Raw genomic sequence first — 17,860 nt, 5'->3', positions numbered from 1 at the left:
TCTTGCCTGGGGAATCCCAGGGATGGGAGAGCCTGGTGGGCTGCCGTCTGTGGGGTCGCACGAGTCAGACACTATTGAAGTGACTTAGTAGTAGTAGTAGTGAATACATTATATGCTCATTTTCGTGATTATCTGTGTAAAGTCTCTTCCATGACACTGTAAGCTTCATGAGAGCAGGGATATTTAACCATTATGTTGCTGGCACTAGTCACTGGGCCTGGCACATATCAAGCCTTTCTAACTACTTGCTGAAGGAATGAAAAAAGTGAGTTAACTCTTACTGACCTTCAAGTCACTTTGGTTCTTCTGCAAAGCAAAGAGATCCTGCTGGGTGGCTCTACTCTGATGGCCAGCCAATGCTCTTTCTGCCTGTCCCACCCAGCTGCAAAGATCCTCCAGTTTCTGGTGACAGGTATTTTGTTGTTTCTGCAGGGTCTAATTAAAATGCAAAGGGGCCAAGAGATAATTAATGATTCTCATTTTATAAATATAAGAAAACTCCCTGAAATGTAAAACAGGAAGGTTATATCACAAGGATGGAAAAGTTGGTGGGAGACTAGAGCAGGAAAAGGCACAGAAATCATATTCAGAAAGCTCCCCTCGTTTGGACAGTCTACTGGTCTAGATCTATGGCCTGAATTACAATTAGGAGTGATTTCAGGTGAGAATGCTCTGAGGTTTTGGTTTGGAAGCTCGTTTGCCAGACTGTTTATTATCCATGGAAATGGAGAAGAGAGAGCCTAGATGCTTAAAATCCATAGATGATACTGGGTATGATAATAAATGACAGCCTCTGATCACTTCTACAGGAACTGGATGATACACTACATATGAAATCATAATACGGAAAATTAGAAGGACTGGACTAGGAGGAAAAATCAAGAAACTGGATAATTTATAAGCTAATTGAGCTTCTTAATAATTAATCTGACTTTATATAAATCAAATGTCTCACGAATGCAGACACCCATTAAATGGAATGAATACTTGCCAGGCGTGAGGGGCTTGACTATTTTGAGAAGGGAAGTGCCCAAGAATAGCAATGGGCTCTGTCCTTCAGGTGTCTACACCAATAGCCAAGAGAAAAGCCGGCCCGAGGGGAGCAGGGATTTGCTTCTGTGCCTGATCCTTTTCCAGACCTCTCAGTCACATGACGCTGAAGCACCTGACTGAGCAATTGAGCATGATGTGTTCTCCTGATCATCCTTCTAAGACCATTTTTCCACCAGTTTCTACCTTCTGCTGGCATTTTGAGTCACCTGCACTTACAAACAGGTGCCCAAATTGGCCCTCTCTCCCCCGCTTTAGGACAAATAGAAAGGCTCTGGAAGAGAACTCCTAAGCTTCAGCTGTAAAACGGGATCTTCATGGGTTAGGATGGGTGCAGACTGAATCTGAAAAAAGCAAAGCAAACAAGTTAACACATAGACAAACACATGCATTCAGGGCTAATATAGAGAGAAGCAGAGCATTTCTGACAATAATAAGGTTAATAAATGTCGTGGAATTAATTACACGCTTAAAGAGAATGTTCACATGCAACTGGACCATCTTCTGCAGCTCAGGGGCCTACCCTGGATGTGGGCTGTATTTTAAGGTGGCCCAGACCTTTGCTCTTACATTAATTATCCATAAGCTATACTAAGCTATATGAAATCCAAGTGAGGACACTGCAAATTTCCAGATTTAGAGGGTAACCTATCATATTTCATTACTATCTTACTTCAATTTTAATATAGTTGAAACAACTAAGCAGTAACAAGGGACATACAGACTTCACTAAATATCCTTTAAGCCTGACTCAAAAGCTCAATTCTACTATGCACAATATTTAATAAAAGAGACACTGAGACAGTTTTACTGGTGATAACAATTCTAATACTATCTTGCTGAATTTCAATTTATTATTCATACAGAAGAATGGCATAAGCATCATTCTTGGTATTCTAAGGTTACGACGTTACCATGCAATTATGTTGAGTTCTACAACAAGAGGGTTGTGATAGAAGGTGGTGAGATGATTAGCCTCCTGGCTGCCTGCAAAGTTTACCAATGTTGCTTCTACAGTTTTCCACAACTGAATAAGCACTAGAAACAACAGTGTGAAGAAAGGTGCCAGAAAATAAATTTTCAAGGGTGCTAAAGAATTAATATGATTCTGATAAAAATCTTTTTTGTCAGCTGTCTGAAGGTGGTCAGGGAATCTTACTCTTAATCATCTGAAAAGCCCCAGTATAAAACTAACTTCAGGACCATTCTTCTCAAGAGCTCAGAGTATCTAACCGCTCCTAACAGCCTTCAAAAGAATACTGAGGGAGAGTGGGGGAAAGACAGGCTGGGGATAAAATTCTCATTTCCAAGTCAGAGACAATGAGACACAGTTACAGTAGAGTCTAACTAAGAAGAAAACACCTTGCGCGTGCATACTCACGTAAACACACATATTCTCTCACGCATACATAAAACCAGAAACGCAGCAAGAAAGACAGTCAAAACAGCTGTCTCCAGGACCAGAACCAAACTGGCCCGGACCAACCAACACTGGTAAACACAGGCTCCTGGAATCATGACAGACGGAGTCTGGCCAGAAAACCCAAAGACAGAGGACATCCCAGGGACCAACTGAGCCCAGCCGCTGGTTCAGTCTGACCTTGACCTGGGCAGCCTGCTCCATTTGTTGAAGACGGTCCCGCAAGGCATCCCCCTGAGCTGCAGTCTCTTCTACAAGGTCCTGGAAGGACCTCTGCAGTTCATTCAGAAGCCTCAGCATCTGCCGGTTCTGCTGAGGAGACAAGTCCTGGGCATGCTCAGAGATCAAGAACTGAATATCAAAGGCAAGCGCATCCAGTTGAGATTTCCTCTCAGACATGGGTTGTTTCAAGTCCTAAGGGAAATGGGCAAAGGAAGAAAAGAGAAAAGAAACTTCTAATTCTCTATAGAAGCAAAAACTATTGGTTCTAATCAAAGAATCAACATTATCAAACAGAAGTTAATTTCCTGTATTTTTAAAAGTGACACTGATTATTTCCAGGGCCAACCCACAATGGAAGTCTTTCTCACTTCTGGCCTCTCCAGAGTCCTCACATATTATAGCTAGGTTTCCTTTAACTATAATTAAAGGAACAGTAAATTAAATCAACCACTGATTTCTAAATGCACTATACTTTCCATTATTTATATTAACAGAATTGTAGCACTGCTAATCCCAAGAATCTGTGAAAACATGCTATACTTTGGAAAGTATAGCATGAATTTTTGGTCTGAGATAGATCTAATTGTATTTTATTAGGTTCAAATAACTATTTGTATTTGTCTAGCCCTGAGATACTGGTAAGCCAGAAATAAGAAAATATTCAATTTCTTAGTGGTTCACTAAAATTTGACTTTTAAATAGTTACATATGTTATACATTTAAAACTGTACAAAAATGTTAAACACATTATACATTTTAAAACTGTAAAGGATTACAGTCAGATAAAGCAGTAAAGAACTGCCTAAACACTAGAATTTACCTGCTTTTAGACAATTAAAAAGCATGCAATATTCCCACAAACTTTTAGTAATCATTACCCATATTATACTGGATGCAATTAAAAAACCACAAAAACAAGTAAGATATCTGCATGTCCATCACTTTGAAATTGGGGGCAGTCAGCAATCCTGCAAAGCGGGCTTGTAGGAGGACTACCTGCATATTTATCATATGACTATACTTCCTTTATCTGTGAACACACAGATTTGGGAAACTCACTAGGAAAATGAGGCTTAGACTGTGGCTCTCTCCCCATAATGGAATTCATATAATTTATAACTAGGCAAGGACACCAATATAGGAGGTGCTCTGTGTTTTTATATTTCATACTATGTCACAGGAATTTTTCTCACCCTTGCTTCTTTCAAAACTCTTGTCAGTGAACAAAGTCTGCTACTCATTCCTCCATCGGTGTATTTGGATTAAAGGGTACAAAAGGAGAAGGCAAGTCAACTCTTGCAAGATGAAGAGGGGCAAGGATGCATACAAGGGAAACCTGACCACAGACAGCATTTAGGTCTGTACCTCCCAAGACTGGGAGAGGCTGGAATAGGAGGGAACATCTCTAGTCCTGCTCTGACTTCAGAAAGAATTTGAGAGGAATAGCTATAGCAGAGGGTGGCTAAACCAGTGTGAGCATTATCTGATATTAAGTATAATTCAAAAGAAACAACAGCGTTGGGGGCAGGAGAATCCTCAGCTCAAATATATCTCAGAATCTTTAACTTTTTCTCTCACTGACTTACAAAAAAGAATCGATTAACTTGGAGTTTAACAAGAAGAAAACCACCTCTCCAGACGGGGTTGGTCATCTACACTCTCCAAGCCAGACCTGCCCGCCATCCGGTGTTGTGAATAAAGTCTTACTGCAACATGTCTACAGCCATTTGTTCATATGCTGCGTATGGCGGCTTTCATGTTTCTGCAGCAGAGATGAACAACTGCCACAGAAACAGGTCGCAGGCAAGGCCTAAAATATTCACTATCTGGCCCTTTACAGGAAAAGTTCACAAAGACTTTTTATTTCTCAAATGGAAAGTCACACTTTCTAAGAAAGGCAAGTACAGATACTGGTCTGCCTAGCAGAGACATAAGATTAAGACAACACAGAAGGGCAAATAAAACATGCTTGAGAGCTGGCGGTGCGCTCACCTCACACCGTTGGAGGCGGTCATTCAGGCTGTCCGCATCCGTTTCACTGTCATATTGCTTGCTGTTCAGAATAGCATGGGTATTGCCAACCCAGGCTCTCAGATCTTGAAGTCTGCCTTCTAGCTGTTCATACTGATTTAACACTCTAGTCTAAGAAATAAATGGCAAGTCAGATGATAAAACTCTCCAAGCCTGCCCAGACTCTGTGAGTCTTTGTAAATAAAAACAAGAAGCTACCTTCTGTCCTTCCAAGGCACTCTGGAGGTGGAGCAGTCTGGAACCCCAGGTATCACTCACAGAGCTGAGGGACTTTTGAAGATTCTTGGCATCTTTTTCTAGCGCCTTCAGCAGTTGAGCTGGGACTTCCTGAGGCTGGTTGATGATAATCTGATCCACACACTCTAATTCCTGGCTCACCACCGTGGACAGATCCTTTAGCTCCTTGTCTAATACCTGAGGGCATAAACTGGAGTTACCTCCAAAATCAAGACTAGAAATCTTGCTGTCTTAGAATCACCTATAAACACATTATTCTGTCACCACGTTTACACAGGCTTTAGGGCTTATAAAATGTTTTTATAGACCTTCATTAGTTTTTCTGTTGTTCTCACAATCAATCATTCTTGAGGAGGCAGAGCAGACATCATAATCCTGAATTTATAGGACAGATGCCTCAGTGCTTAAAATGTGAATTTGTTTTTCCCTGAGGTCACCCAGCTGATAAGCAGTAGAGCCCAGACTTGCAATCAGGTTTCCTGACTCAGGGCAATGCTTCTTGCTCTATAACTTGCTACCTCTCCAAGAGTGTCATTATGCTTTAAGTAATGTGATGCAATAAGTAAGTCAACCAAAGGACAACTCTTCCACTCTGAAGTTCAAGCGAGTGGAACCAAAGAACATAAAAATACCCCAAGCCAGCTTTTCTACCCAGCTATTCCTCAATATTCTGCTCCTCAGCAGAGAAGCCAGAAACAAGCTGTAGAAGAGCCTGGTAGTTCTTTGGGCATCATCCTCACCTCCCCTTCAGCCATCCTGCCCAAGGCCACCCTCTGGACAGAGAGAGCTCGTAAACCTCTACAATCTCTGTGCTCCTCACAACTCCAACCCTGCGACAATGCTCAGCCTCCAGCTGCAGTGAAGGAGTTACTCCTCCTCCCACTCAAGGCTGTCTGTGTCTACGTCTTTCCATGTCTCAGGGACCTCATTCCACCAGTGATCACTTATTCTCTTCCCTAACTTCAAGTTCTCCTTTTCTATTGGTTCTTTCTCCTTAGCCTAAAAATCCACTCAAAACATTCCTCTTCCAATACATCTCCTCTAGCTAGCGTCCTACCTCTCTTTCCTTGCCTGCATTACCAAGCTTCTGGAAAGCATGACCTACATTAATTGTCTCCACCTTCCAACATCCTGTTTATTCTCATTGCAATCTGGTTTATATCCCATCACTCGACTGTAGCTGTTCTTATCAGGGTGCCTGGTGACTCTCAGCCACTGAATCCCACTTTTAGTCTTTACTGTACTCAGTCCCCCTACTGTATCTAATACTGCTGACCAGTATCTAATCCTGCCCACTGTCTCTAATACTCCCTTGAGTCTCTTATGCTTTGGTTTCTGAGACTAGTACCCCATGCTGTCCTTCATGGATCTCTAATTATTTCGAATCTACTTTTTGTCCATTAAATAGCAGCGCTTTTGAACATGTTCTTCTTTCTTCAGAAGCTTCTCTTGTGGTGTCTTCTCTCCTTTTCCCAAGCTGATGGGCCTGGAGGAAGTCTCTGGGAACCTACCTTGGCCTGACACAGCAGATCCTGGAGCTCTGCCAGGTTGAGCTCTAGAGGTTGAATCTGCTTGGTCCTCATTTCAATGTCCCGTAAAAGAGACAGATAGGATACCAATTTCTCATCATGTTCTAGGCAGAGCTGCCGGGTAAATACATTCTGTGGAGCCAAAAAGAAAACTCACTCAAATCTGACATTCTCCTTTAAGTCTGCCTTTAAAACAGACAGGGTCATAGAACAGAATAGAAATTTTTACTACACATTGCATGGAATGAAATAAATTGTGTTATTTTATCTAAACTGTCTCAAATCAATAGACAGAAAAGCAATTCATTAATTTCCTCAAGGAGCACAAGCTGAAGATTATCAATCTATAAGCATCATTTTAGCAAAAACCTCTTCTGACTTCAGGTACCATAACCTCAGTATTTTAACTTAGCTTCAATGATACCCTTGCAAATTTCAGAAAGACATTCAGGGCTACTACCTAATTTTCCAACAATTATGTTACAAACAGATGACAATAAACTAAGTTATATCTTAGAGAATCCTCTAGTTGTCCTTAGGTAGATGTATATACACAATTAATCATACCTATCAAAACTCAGTATCCAGTCAAGAGTTTTAGCATGAAATTAGCCATAACAAGTACATACACACGCACAAATACACCACTGGGTAACTTACTTTAGTAGCTCTGAAGGGCTCCGGGTTCACACTCGCTCCCCCTGGTACAGTCATCAAGGGGGTCTGTTCGCTGCCAGGGCTCGCTCTGAGCTTCTCCTGTGGTGTCTTCTCATCCATCTTCATTGTGGGGCATGATACTGGGGGCACCATCTCCTCTTCACTGGTGTCTGGAATAGGACTAATGGTGGCTTCCTGCTGTCCTGTACTATCGTTTTGAGACACCTCTCTGGACAGCTTCTCTGGGAGAAGGGACACCGAGACTCTGGGAACCCTCTGAGTCACTATGCCTTCAAAGGACCCTACTTCTGCACCTGTAACTATAAGATTTGACATGCGTAGAGATTCCTCTCCAGGTATTTCCTGAGTTGTCACTATTTTAGAATCAAGAATTCTGCCATGTTCACGATCACTTTTGTTGTCCTGAGGATGAAGGTCCTTTCTGTCTGAGAATTCCAGATTACTGACTTCTTTGGAGCCTACTCTAATTTCTTCCAATTTAACAGTGCTTGTTGAGTCAAAAGGTACTTCTTGGTATGATTTTTCTTCATATTTATTAGATAAGAAAGTCAGATCTTTGGTTTGCCTAATCTTAAAAGTAACACAAGAATCTTGATGATAATTGGCCTCTTGTCTGGTGGTTCCTTGGAAAGACTTGTCTGTTGTGAAAACTGCGGTTGTGTCTGCAACTTGGACTCCTCCAACCGGTTCCTGGTAGTGCAATCCTTCAGGCCTTGGGATCAAAGAGGAGATCCCAAAAATAATTTCTTGAGATTCACTGACTTGATTAGAGTTGAAGGAGGTTAAAGCATCTTGATTTCTTACAGAAATTCCTTTGGGTATTATTTGGGAAGAAGAGTCTTCAGTTTCACCAACAATAGAAAAGCCCAGATCCTTGTCAGTTTCCTTCCCTTTTTCCCGTGCAGTTATCTCCATACATTGATTCTCTACACTGGAGTCCTGGTCATCACTAGTGGCAGTTTCCTGATTCAGCTTTTCTTCTGAAAGAGCTGCTGGTCTGTGGGTCTTGACATGTTCTTCTACAATCTTCTTCCCTCTCTTACCCTTCTCCGTGGTTTTCATTCGTTTCGGTATAACCTGCTGAATTAGCAATTTGTCTAAAGTATCATGATTTGACTCTTGCACTTCTGAAATAATTCCTCCTTGGCTTTCCCTTACTTCTTTAGAATCTAGATCTGGTACAGGCTGTTTCATATGAGAAATAATTTCTGTTTGTACTATAATTTCTTGCTCTTTGTTTGTATTTTTTCCCATAGTTGTATAAGCCACCTCTTTGGGGTTAAAATCACAAATTTCTGATTGAAGATATGTCTCTGAATCTTGGCCCAGTGATTTACCTTTACCATCACTAGGAATTATGACCCCCAAAGATTCCTTAGCATCTGGAGAAGATCTCTTATTTTGGTCATCGCATTCCAATCCCTTTAATGAAATTTCCCTGCTCTTGTTTGCCTCCTCCCCATTAGAAACTCTCACTTCAATGTTTTTTTGTGCAGACTGGTTTTCAATTTGAAATAATTTCTCACTTTCTCCTTTACCACAACTCATTTCAGCGGGCTGACTATGAGCAATTAACATTTCCTTTCTTAGAAATTCCTTCTTTATTTCACATACTTCAATTCCATCTTGCTTTTCAACGTGAGCCTGGTGATCACCAGACTTAAATGTATCTACTTGGATTATAGTTGCTAGCTCAGGACTGATAAGTCTTTTCTCAATAGCTTCCTTTAAAGTCACTCTCTGATTAGTGAATATGTCAATAATTCCTCCATCCAATACCTGCCGAGATGCAATAATTCTGACCATGTTTTCATCTACTAATTTCTGTTCCAGAGCTGATGCCAATGTCAATCTTTTTCCTGTGGCAGGGTCTATGATTCCCCCAGCATTTGCCTGGGCTTCCAGAACCTTCAGCGTAGCTGCAAAGTCTACTTTTCCAAGCTTAATTGCTTGAGACAAAGTAAGTACTTTGTCACTCGCTCCATCTTTAATGTCTGAAAAGGGGATTACTTCTAGATATCTTTGCCCAGATTCAATATCAATTTTACACTTTTTCACTAATTCTGAATAGGGAACAATTCTGTAACTCTCAGGATCTATAATCCCATTCATCATTTCTGAAGACAGTGTTGCTTTCTTAGTTAATCGTCCTTCCTTTTCAGCTTCTGCCAGGGTCAATTGCTGGCCAGAAATGAGATCTACAAAGCTTCCAGTGAAGGCCTGCATTTCTTGGATTTCTCTCTTCAGGTCCGGCGTTACAAGATCTAATTTCATGGCTTCGGAGAGGGAAATAGTTTCCTTTGTTTCAGGATGAGAGAACTGACGGAGGCTTAAGGTCTCAACTTTTCTGAGTTCCTTGGCTAAGTCTTCATCAATGATGCCATGCTTAAAGGCATTATCAACAGAAAGTCTCACTCCAGATATATGGTGAATGATACCTCCATCTACCACCTGCTTTGTCAACAACTGCATGGCCTCACCTCTCTCCAAAAGTCCTCTGTCAATGGACTGCATGACTGTTACAGGGGCTTTGCTGTCAGGGTCCATAATTCCAGTTGTTTCCATTTGTAAGCTAATTAATCTCTCCCTAACTGTGTTTTCAGCATCTCTGCCTTTGGAAGCTTTCTCCAGTTTTATAAGCTCTGGCTGGTCAGCACTGTCCACCAAGCCAAGATTTGAGGCTAAAGTTACTGAAACCTTTTTGCCTCGTTTCAGGTCAATGATTCCACCAGTCACCACCTGCCCCTCTAAAATTCTGGTGGCTGTTTGTGTGTCAAGAAGTCCAACGGCAACTGCTTCCTTCACAGAGCACAGCGTGTGGGTATGAGGGTCTAAGACACCACTTATAGCTTTGTCTGTCACGAGGACATTGTGCAACAACTTCTCATCCATCAGACCTTCATCAATGACTTCTTCTGTTGTCAAAGACTCACAGGTCTGAGAGTCAAAGAATCCCCGAAACATGTTCATCTTTCCCATAAGTTTCACAGCAGTGTGACTGGGCACAAGGCCTCGGGCTATTGCTTCACTTAGTAAGAGCTTCTGGCCTGTCTGTTCATGAAGGATACCACCCTCTACTAATTGCGCAGCTAGTGTACTCAAGGTAGCCTCCTCAAGCAATTCTGAAGCAGCACTGCCTGGCAGGGGAGTTTCACTGCCATCAGCTTCCTTGTCTGTCATCATCCTGCTACCGCCTGCCACACTGAGACTTTCTGGACTTTGTGGATGGTCATCCCTACCCAGAGGTGACTTACTTAATGCTTTCTTCTTGTCCAGAGAATGAATATTCTTATCCTTTTTAGACCTGAGTTCCGATTCTAAAGCAAGAGTTTTCGCGACCTGAAGTTGTGACTTTCTGCTTCGGGCTTTTATGAGAGGTCTTCCAGTTTCACCTAGAGGACACTCAGTTTCAAGTGTGTCTGCTTGCTCTTTCTGACCCATCGAGGAAGTCCTTCTGAGAATCTGCCATTCTTCTTTCAGTGACTCAGCAGAAAGCAGGGTTTTGTCCTCCACCACAGTCACATCCTCTGCTTTCTCAGGAGGTACTGTAAGGAGAAATTCTCTATTGACATTTTCTCTGGTAGACACTTCTATTTGTTCTTCCTTTTTGGTACCAAACAACTGTCTTTTAAACTCTGATTTGACTTTATCTATGACCTTCAAAGTATCGACATTTGGATTTCCCACTTTTTGTTGCCCTACAAACAGGTCCATTTGGGGGTTCTCTATAGAAGAGCATTCTGTTTCTACAATGATCTTTTTGCCTTTTGCTTCAGTGCAATTCACCTGATCGGCATCTTCTTTGCTTTGAGAAGAAAATTGGAACTCATGTGACCTCACACTCAGCTCATCGCAGAAAGTTTCCATCATTTTCACATTCACTGCTTCTTGTAATTTCTCAGCAGCTTCTAGCCTCTGATGCCCACTTCCAAACACTTCTGGAGGACCTGTTTGATCACCTCTTGCTGTTAGTGCCTCTATCAGCTCATTGTCCAACAGGAGCAGCCGCTGCCCATCCCTCACGTTAATATAGCTGTGAGTCATCAGTTGAAACAGCAGCTTCTCGTTGTGGCTTGTGGCACCCTCGGTTTGGCCTGTGCTACACAGCACACCTGCCGCTACAGGATTTGTGTTCAACTTGCCTTGTTCTAAAGAGTCTGCTAATTGCATGTGGGGCATCACATCGGGGATGCTAACTGACTTTAAGTTATTAGCAAGACTTCTGTCTAACATACAATTTTCAATTGCTTTTTCCCAGGACCAAATCTCTGTAGTTGCTGGTAGAAATATGGCTTTAATATGCTGTCGGTCACTAAGGATTTTATGAGCTAGTTCTGTAGACACAATACCTTGTTCCAGGGCATCTGTAATTGGGAGAATCTCTCCAGACTCAGGCCATAGCAACCCCATAAATGACCAAAGGGACTCCAGAATCACAAGGGCAATCTTAGCAGTTACCAGATCACGGCTCACCGCTTCATCCACTGTCAGCCTATGCCCAGTGACAGTATCTATGATCCCTCCTGTCTGAAGCTGCCTTATGAGGAGAGCACAGGCCATATCTTGGTCAATCAAGTTATGTCTCACAGCCTCTCCCACTGTAAGTCTGTGTCCTGTTCTTGGATCTACTATGCCTCCAGCAAAAAGCTGAGCTTCCAGCAGCCGGACAGTAACCTGCCTATCTATCAGCCCTTCCTGAACGGCACGGAAAATACTAACCTTCCGGCCTGATTTCAAGCTCACCATTCCCCCTGCCAACTGCTTGACAGGCAGCAATTTCAATCCTGATTCCTGGTGGACAATACATCTCTGCATCAGATCCAGTAAATCTATTTTCTCAGCTGTGTTTGGGTCTATCAAGTTCTTGGATGATCTCAGGTGGGACTCTAACCCTGAGTGAAGCCATGCAGAAATGAGGCCTTGGTGAAAAGCCTCCTCTAGGTTAATACAGTTCTCATCATTGGGAAGACTGAAACCTCCAGTTGCCAGGTGAGCTTCTAAGATTTTCAGTCCAACTTTCTCACTGATTATTTTCTTTTCAATTGCTTCTGCCACAGAGAGAGGGCCTTTGTTTTCAGTGAGCCTGCTGATTAAGGACAGGGCATCCTGTAGCTCTTGGAGCTGCTGGTACATCTGAGGATTAATGAGGTTTCTGGCTAGGCCCTCCTCCAAAGACAGGTTTTCACAGGTCTCAGGGGCAATGAGGCCAGACAGGATAACCTGGGATTCCAGGAGCACCAGGCCTGTGTCTTGGTCAATGAGGCCCTTTTGCATTGCTCTGAAGATGGGAAATATCTCCACTGTGCCTAGGTCAATCACCCCAGCCACTGCTCTGCAGCCCTACAAGAAAAAACGAACAAGAACAATGAATCAGAGAAGCACAATTGTTGAAAGGAGTCATTCAAAGCACTACAGGATATCAAATTCCGACCACAAGAAAAACCCAGCCTGAGATGAGCCCCAACCTGTAGGAAACATCCTGAAGCCTGGCAGTGTTAATACTAAAAAAGATTTTTTCTAACCTATAGAATGTTTAACATAGACAGAAGTCTACAGAGTACCCAAGGGATGGTAGCATTAAGCGTATCTGAGTGACAAGCTCTACAAAGTAGCAAGCAATGGAAGTGAGGAGACAGCTATTTCTAAGACTAAATCACCAAAAAGGCTCTTACAGACATACCAGTTCCCCCAAAGTGAGAATTCGACCTCACATAACAACTTCTCAGGGTTGCAATCCATGCAGAAGACTCTTGAAGTAGCACTTCCCTGCTGAGGAGTTCAGCGGGATCAGTCCATGGGGTCAGAAGACAGATATACGCAGCCCAAGAGCCACACAACAGCTGTGCAGCTCCATAGATGGCCCTGTGTATGTTACTCAGGCAGGTGTTGAGCAACTAGGGTGGCCACATTTTTGGTGGCCAATGCTAGCATTTGCCATGGCAACAGCTCTGAGTTAAATTAGCTCTAGGAATTGGAAGCAGCAAGTCAAGGAAGGAGCAGACTAATGAAACCCTTGACTCTGAAACCACTAATAAATTTTCCTCTAGTCCAGGCTAGAACAGGTAATACAGTCATCACAATGATGGCTACTATTTACTAGGCACTTAATATATTTATATGCTTCCCTAGTGGCTCAGAGGGTAAAGTGTCTGCCTACAATGCGGGAGACTCAGGTTCGCTCCCTGGGTAGGGAAGATCCCTGGAGAAGGAAATGGCAACCCACTCCAGTACTCTTGCCTGGAAAATCCCATGGACTGAGAAGCCTGGTAGGTTACAGTCCATGGGGTTGCAAAGAGTCGGAGACGACTGAGCAACTTCACTTTAAAATATTTATTAAGCAGTAACATTTAATCCTCACAACAATCCTATGAAGGCAATTAATTTTTAGTCTGCAGATAAGAAAATGAGGTACACAGAGATTAGGTAACTTGTCCAAGGTCACAAAACAAGTGAGTTCCAGAATCAAACCAAGGACTGACTCTAAATTTCAAGCTACTCTACTTTCTTGCCAGTCAGATAGATCCAGGGGAGCAGGAAGAGGAAGCACAGTAGAGTTCCATCTTACAAAGGAGTTCAGTACTAAGGACACAGAATAAGGCCAGCCTTACACACTGTCAACACCATCCTTATAAAAAAGCCTCAAAACGTTTGTGAAGAATTCCTATTTTGAAGCCTTTCTAGGCAGAATGTTATTCAGAAGTTAAGTCATTCAAGTATTTTACCACTCAGAACACATCGCTTTTATCACTCTCCAACTTCCTACTTCCTCTTGTTAGTGTTCAGCATCTTCATCTTCCATACATGCTTATATCTGTCCCTCTTTGATCAGTATTACTTATTTGTCCTTATCCATGGAAGATTTTACTGAAACAACTGTCAGTCACCTCCTTGCCTCCCATATAATGCAATTCATTTCTGTCTCGGTGAGAAGCAAACTCCATAAAAGTAGGTGCTTTGCCCATTGGATGTCTAGGACTAGTATCAGCAGTTCAAGAAACATTTGATGAATAAACTGATAAACAGTGAGGGAATCCTTAAAATCATTAACCTACTTTGCCCAGATTTTAAGAATATGCCCTTAGAATTTCAAGCTGGATTAGCTGCATAATATCAGAGATGGAGAATAGACAGCAGATGAGGAACCAGATCTGGGCTGCATCTTCATCGTACTATGTTTGTTCAAATAATGGAATAACTGAGAATTCTTAACACTATTTAAAATATGTGTTATTCTTCATTCTCCTTTTGTTTTTTGACCCAGGATGTAGAGTTTAATTTGCATAAGGTAAACGTATGTTATGTGAATCTACTAACTATCTGGTCTGTAGGGACTGAAGGGAAAATCCCACTGTGGTATGCGACTCTGAAATATATGAAAAATTCCATTTACAAAATTCATATAAAGGCTATTCAGAAGCAGACAATATGACAAAGAAAGAGATTCTTTGAGAAAAATCTAATTTCTTCTGTGAGTTCATAGACTCACAGACATGCTTGTATTGGAAAAAGGTCCACAGTCTAGCCAAAGAGAAAAGACTGTTCCTTCTAACACCCTCATAATTGGAGGACAGGCAAGAATCACTGAGCTGGGATATGATCCAGAGAAATTCATTTCGGCCCCACCAAACACAAGCATTCTGACCTACACGAGCAGAAGATGATAGAGGGAGAAGAGGAAAGAAAACATAAAAGGCTCTACTTACCAGAGTTGCAGGGTGTGCCTTGGGCAGATAAGAGAGAGAGCCTTATGGAGCAGCTCAGCCGTATCGCACACACAGTGTAAGCTTGGTGTTAGCGTCCAGCATGCGACTGTTTGTTTTTTGCAAAAAAGAACCCCAAACAGGTCGTCCTCTTTTCCCTTTGTGCATTTGTGCTTAAACTCCAAAGGGTTAGTTAAACTTGTAAGCAAGGATGTCAGTTAATCAGAACAGTACTTCACATGAAACACACAAACGGTAACAGGGGCACATCATGCTCAATGTAGAGTGCTCAGCAGCTCGACTCTCTTGCTTTCCTTCTCCCCTTTCTTAACCTTTCAAAATGAGAACTGGGTGTTCTCAGCAAGCAAATTTGTTAAAACTCTTCATGTACTCCCGTATATGGTGAAGCAATGAGCCATTAGAAGTGGGTTACCTCACAGAGTGCTAAACCAGCACGTTCATTTTGGAAATCTGCTCTCAAATAAATCACAGCCGGTTCTACATTGTGGCCTTTATAACTCCAGCTCCTGCTATACACATTTCAGGATCAGAGTCCAAGCATATTTTGCCTAAATATCATTTTGAGCATTATCTAGACCAAATCTGATTGCCACAGGAGCTTAAATTGCCTCACAGAATTTGGCCATTGCTTCACAACATAGGAAATAAGCAGGCAAACACACATATATGTCCCAGAGACACATGTATATAATATGGTAAGTTTACATATACACACAAGTATCCAGGAAGAACTCAGGACAACCAGCAGGAACATAACAACTTCCATGTAGTCCAGGCAATGAACACGGTGGTAACTGGTAAAGATGTCACATGATGGGGTGACTATGGATAAGGGGAACCAGCGTCTCAGTCAGTGCAGCTAATCCACCAGTTTGTTTTGGAAATTGACATTTCTCATTTATTTAGTAGATAGGGAAAAAAAAAAGTATGGGGGGCAGGGGGAAGAGGTCCACTGCCTTTACTTCCCAATATTCAGAACTCCCTGCTGTCTTTTGAGTGACAATGCCACAGAGTAATCACGTTGCGCCTTCTCATCAAATATGACACAAAATTCAGGTTCTCCTTGACTGTGGTCTGCCACAAAATGCAAGAAGACACAATGGTGAAGCAGGTCTAAAGGATTAGCCATATGCACCTTCTAGTGATTCTGACTGACCAACACATCATGGAACCCCAGTAAAGAAACACGAGACAAATGGCTGCTATGGTGAGGTTAAAAATTAAGTCACACTGGTCATGGAAAGCTAGTGATCATGACTCTCAATCAGCAAAGCTGCAGTCATACTGTTCCCAAGGTACCTTTCCAACACCTGGAGAGAAAAACTCAAAGTACCTTTTGTTCTGTCTGTTGGGCCAGCTGGCTCTGGAGTTGCTGAAGCTGGTTTGCTGAACCTTCACAAAGGTCATGGTAAGTCTTACTGAGGGCATTCAATTGCTCAGATATCTGTTCTTTCTCTTTTTCTGACAGCCTAGAAGATGAAGCATTTAAAGCTCCTTTAGAGAAAGACCTCTTCCCCAATTCTCTTCTATTGTTTCAAAATGACGTCTCTCCCTTGGATAGTATTGTTCTTTGTCACTGTTTATGATGGATCACCTGGTCAGTCTCCCATACTCACTGAACACTTTGGCATCTAGCTCACGGTTTTCCTGTCTGTCTCAGACTGAGTCATGATTCTTGCTGATGTCAATGCTCATACCACCAATTATCTGACACTCTATACCTGTAGTCCAGCAAACCTCCCGATCCAAATGGCCTGCAGGCCACTTCAGCCTCATCCATACTTAGATGCTGCCATCCTCTAAAACTATTCCACTTCTGACATTTTAAACTTCAAGAATCTACTATCTGATTATAACTTCTGGTTATAATCCTACCTGGCTAGCTTTCTTCCTTTACTCTTATATCTCTTCTCTTTTAAAAACGAAATATCTTAAAGAGACAAAAGAGAAGGATACAACAAACTCATTTACTCATTACCTAACTACCCAACTTTCCCAAACTTTAGTATTTTACCAGATTTTCTTCAGACCCTTTTCTTGAATCTGGTGAATTCTGCAAGTTCCTTTTCTCATTCTATCGACACATTGTGTTTCCGAGACTGAATCTTATGATTCATCTTAAAACTACCTGTCGATTTACCAAACCTTCCTTGACCTCTCCATTTCTCTTAATCCATCTATTATCTTTTCTTCTCATTAAAGCCCACACAGTCCACCTTCCCGATCAATCCCTCACTGTTACCCTTGCACCCTTTCCTCACTAACAAGACTCCAAACCCAGATCGATCAAACCCTTTGACTTCTCTGATCCCACCTGCAGACCAAGTGTATCTAGTAGGGGGATTCCAAAATCATGTAGAAGTCCTCCTGGTCCAACCACTACCAGATTTCAATGCTTCCTGACAATCCTCTGGGCGCCCACTCTAACTTTCAGCAAACAACCTCTTTACCTATTTCAAAGAGAAAATACAGACCACTGGGCACTAATTCTCTTAATTTCTGACTTACTTCTGGTATATTTACCTGTATCCATATCTTCCCTAATCTCCTTTTCCCCAGACCTCAGAGGAAAAGCTGCCTCAACTCCTACTGAAGTCTATACTTTCTACCCACAGATGGATTTTATCCTCTTCTACATCCTCTGCAACCCCTCTTCCATGGTATCAATTTTTCTCTCCCTTTTGGGCCTTGAGACTCAAGAGTCCATAAACACAGTTAAGTCCCTTCAATCTTTTAAGAAAAAAAACAAAAACAAAAAACTCTCTCTTGATGATAAATTCTGCTCCGAGTACTTGGTCTACTATTTCTCTCCTTTCCCACAACAAGCTCCTCGGAAGAGTAGTCTAATTTCACTACCACTACCTTCCTTGCCTCACGAGCTTCCCATTCCTCTAAATCTGACATCATCCCCCAACTTTTCACCAGAGTCACCAAAAACTTCCAACATGCCAAAGTTAATAGCCATGTCTTAC

The 17,860-nt window shown here is 42.1% G+C and overlaps 1 protein-coding gene across 11 annotated transcripts in view; it reads right to left on the bottom strand.

Annotated features, from left to right (window-relative positions):
• Positions 1-17,860, bottom strand: part of LOC102169353 (microtubule-actin cross-linking factor 1) — a 340,864-nt gene that overhangs the window by 112,125 nt on the left and 210,879 nt on the right. For 6 of the 11 annotated variants that reach the window (XM_018042111.1, XM_018042104.1, XM_013962976.2 and 3 more), the window contains 7 exons: positions 16,222-16,357; positions 7,150-12,507; positions 6,472-6,621; positions 4,922-5,137; positions 4,685-4,834; positions 2,651-2,884; positions 286-435 (listed from right to left, as the gene is read on the bottom strand). In XM_018042111.1, coding sequence (XP_017897600.1) covers positions 286-435; positions 2,651-2,884; positions 4,685-4,834; positions 4,922-5,137; positions 6,472-6,621; positions 7,150-12,507; positions 16,222-16,357 — 6,394 coding nt within the window. The remainder of the gene's footprint in view (positions 1-285; positions 436-2,650; positions 2,885-4,684; positions 4,835-4,921; positions 5,138-6,471; positions 6,622-7,149; positions 12,508-16,221; positions 16,358-17,860) is intronic. The other 5 variants (XM_005678667.2, XM_018042126.1, XM_018042139.1 and 2 more) reach the window with 1 other exon arrangement.

Source organism: Capra hircus, chromosome 3 (assembly GCF_001704415.2).
Source record: "Capra hircus breed San Clemente chromosome 3, ASM170441v1, whole genome shotgun sequence".
In the NCBI taxonomy this organism is placed as follows: Eukaryota; Metazoa; Chordata; class Mammalia; order Artiodactyla; family Bovidae; genus Capra; species Capra hircus.
Note: the sequence above shows the minus strand (reverse complement) of the source record. Positions and strands in the feature narration are given on the sequence as shown.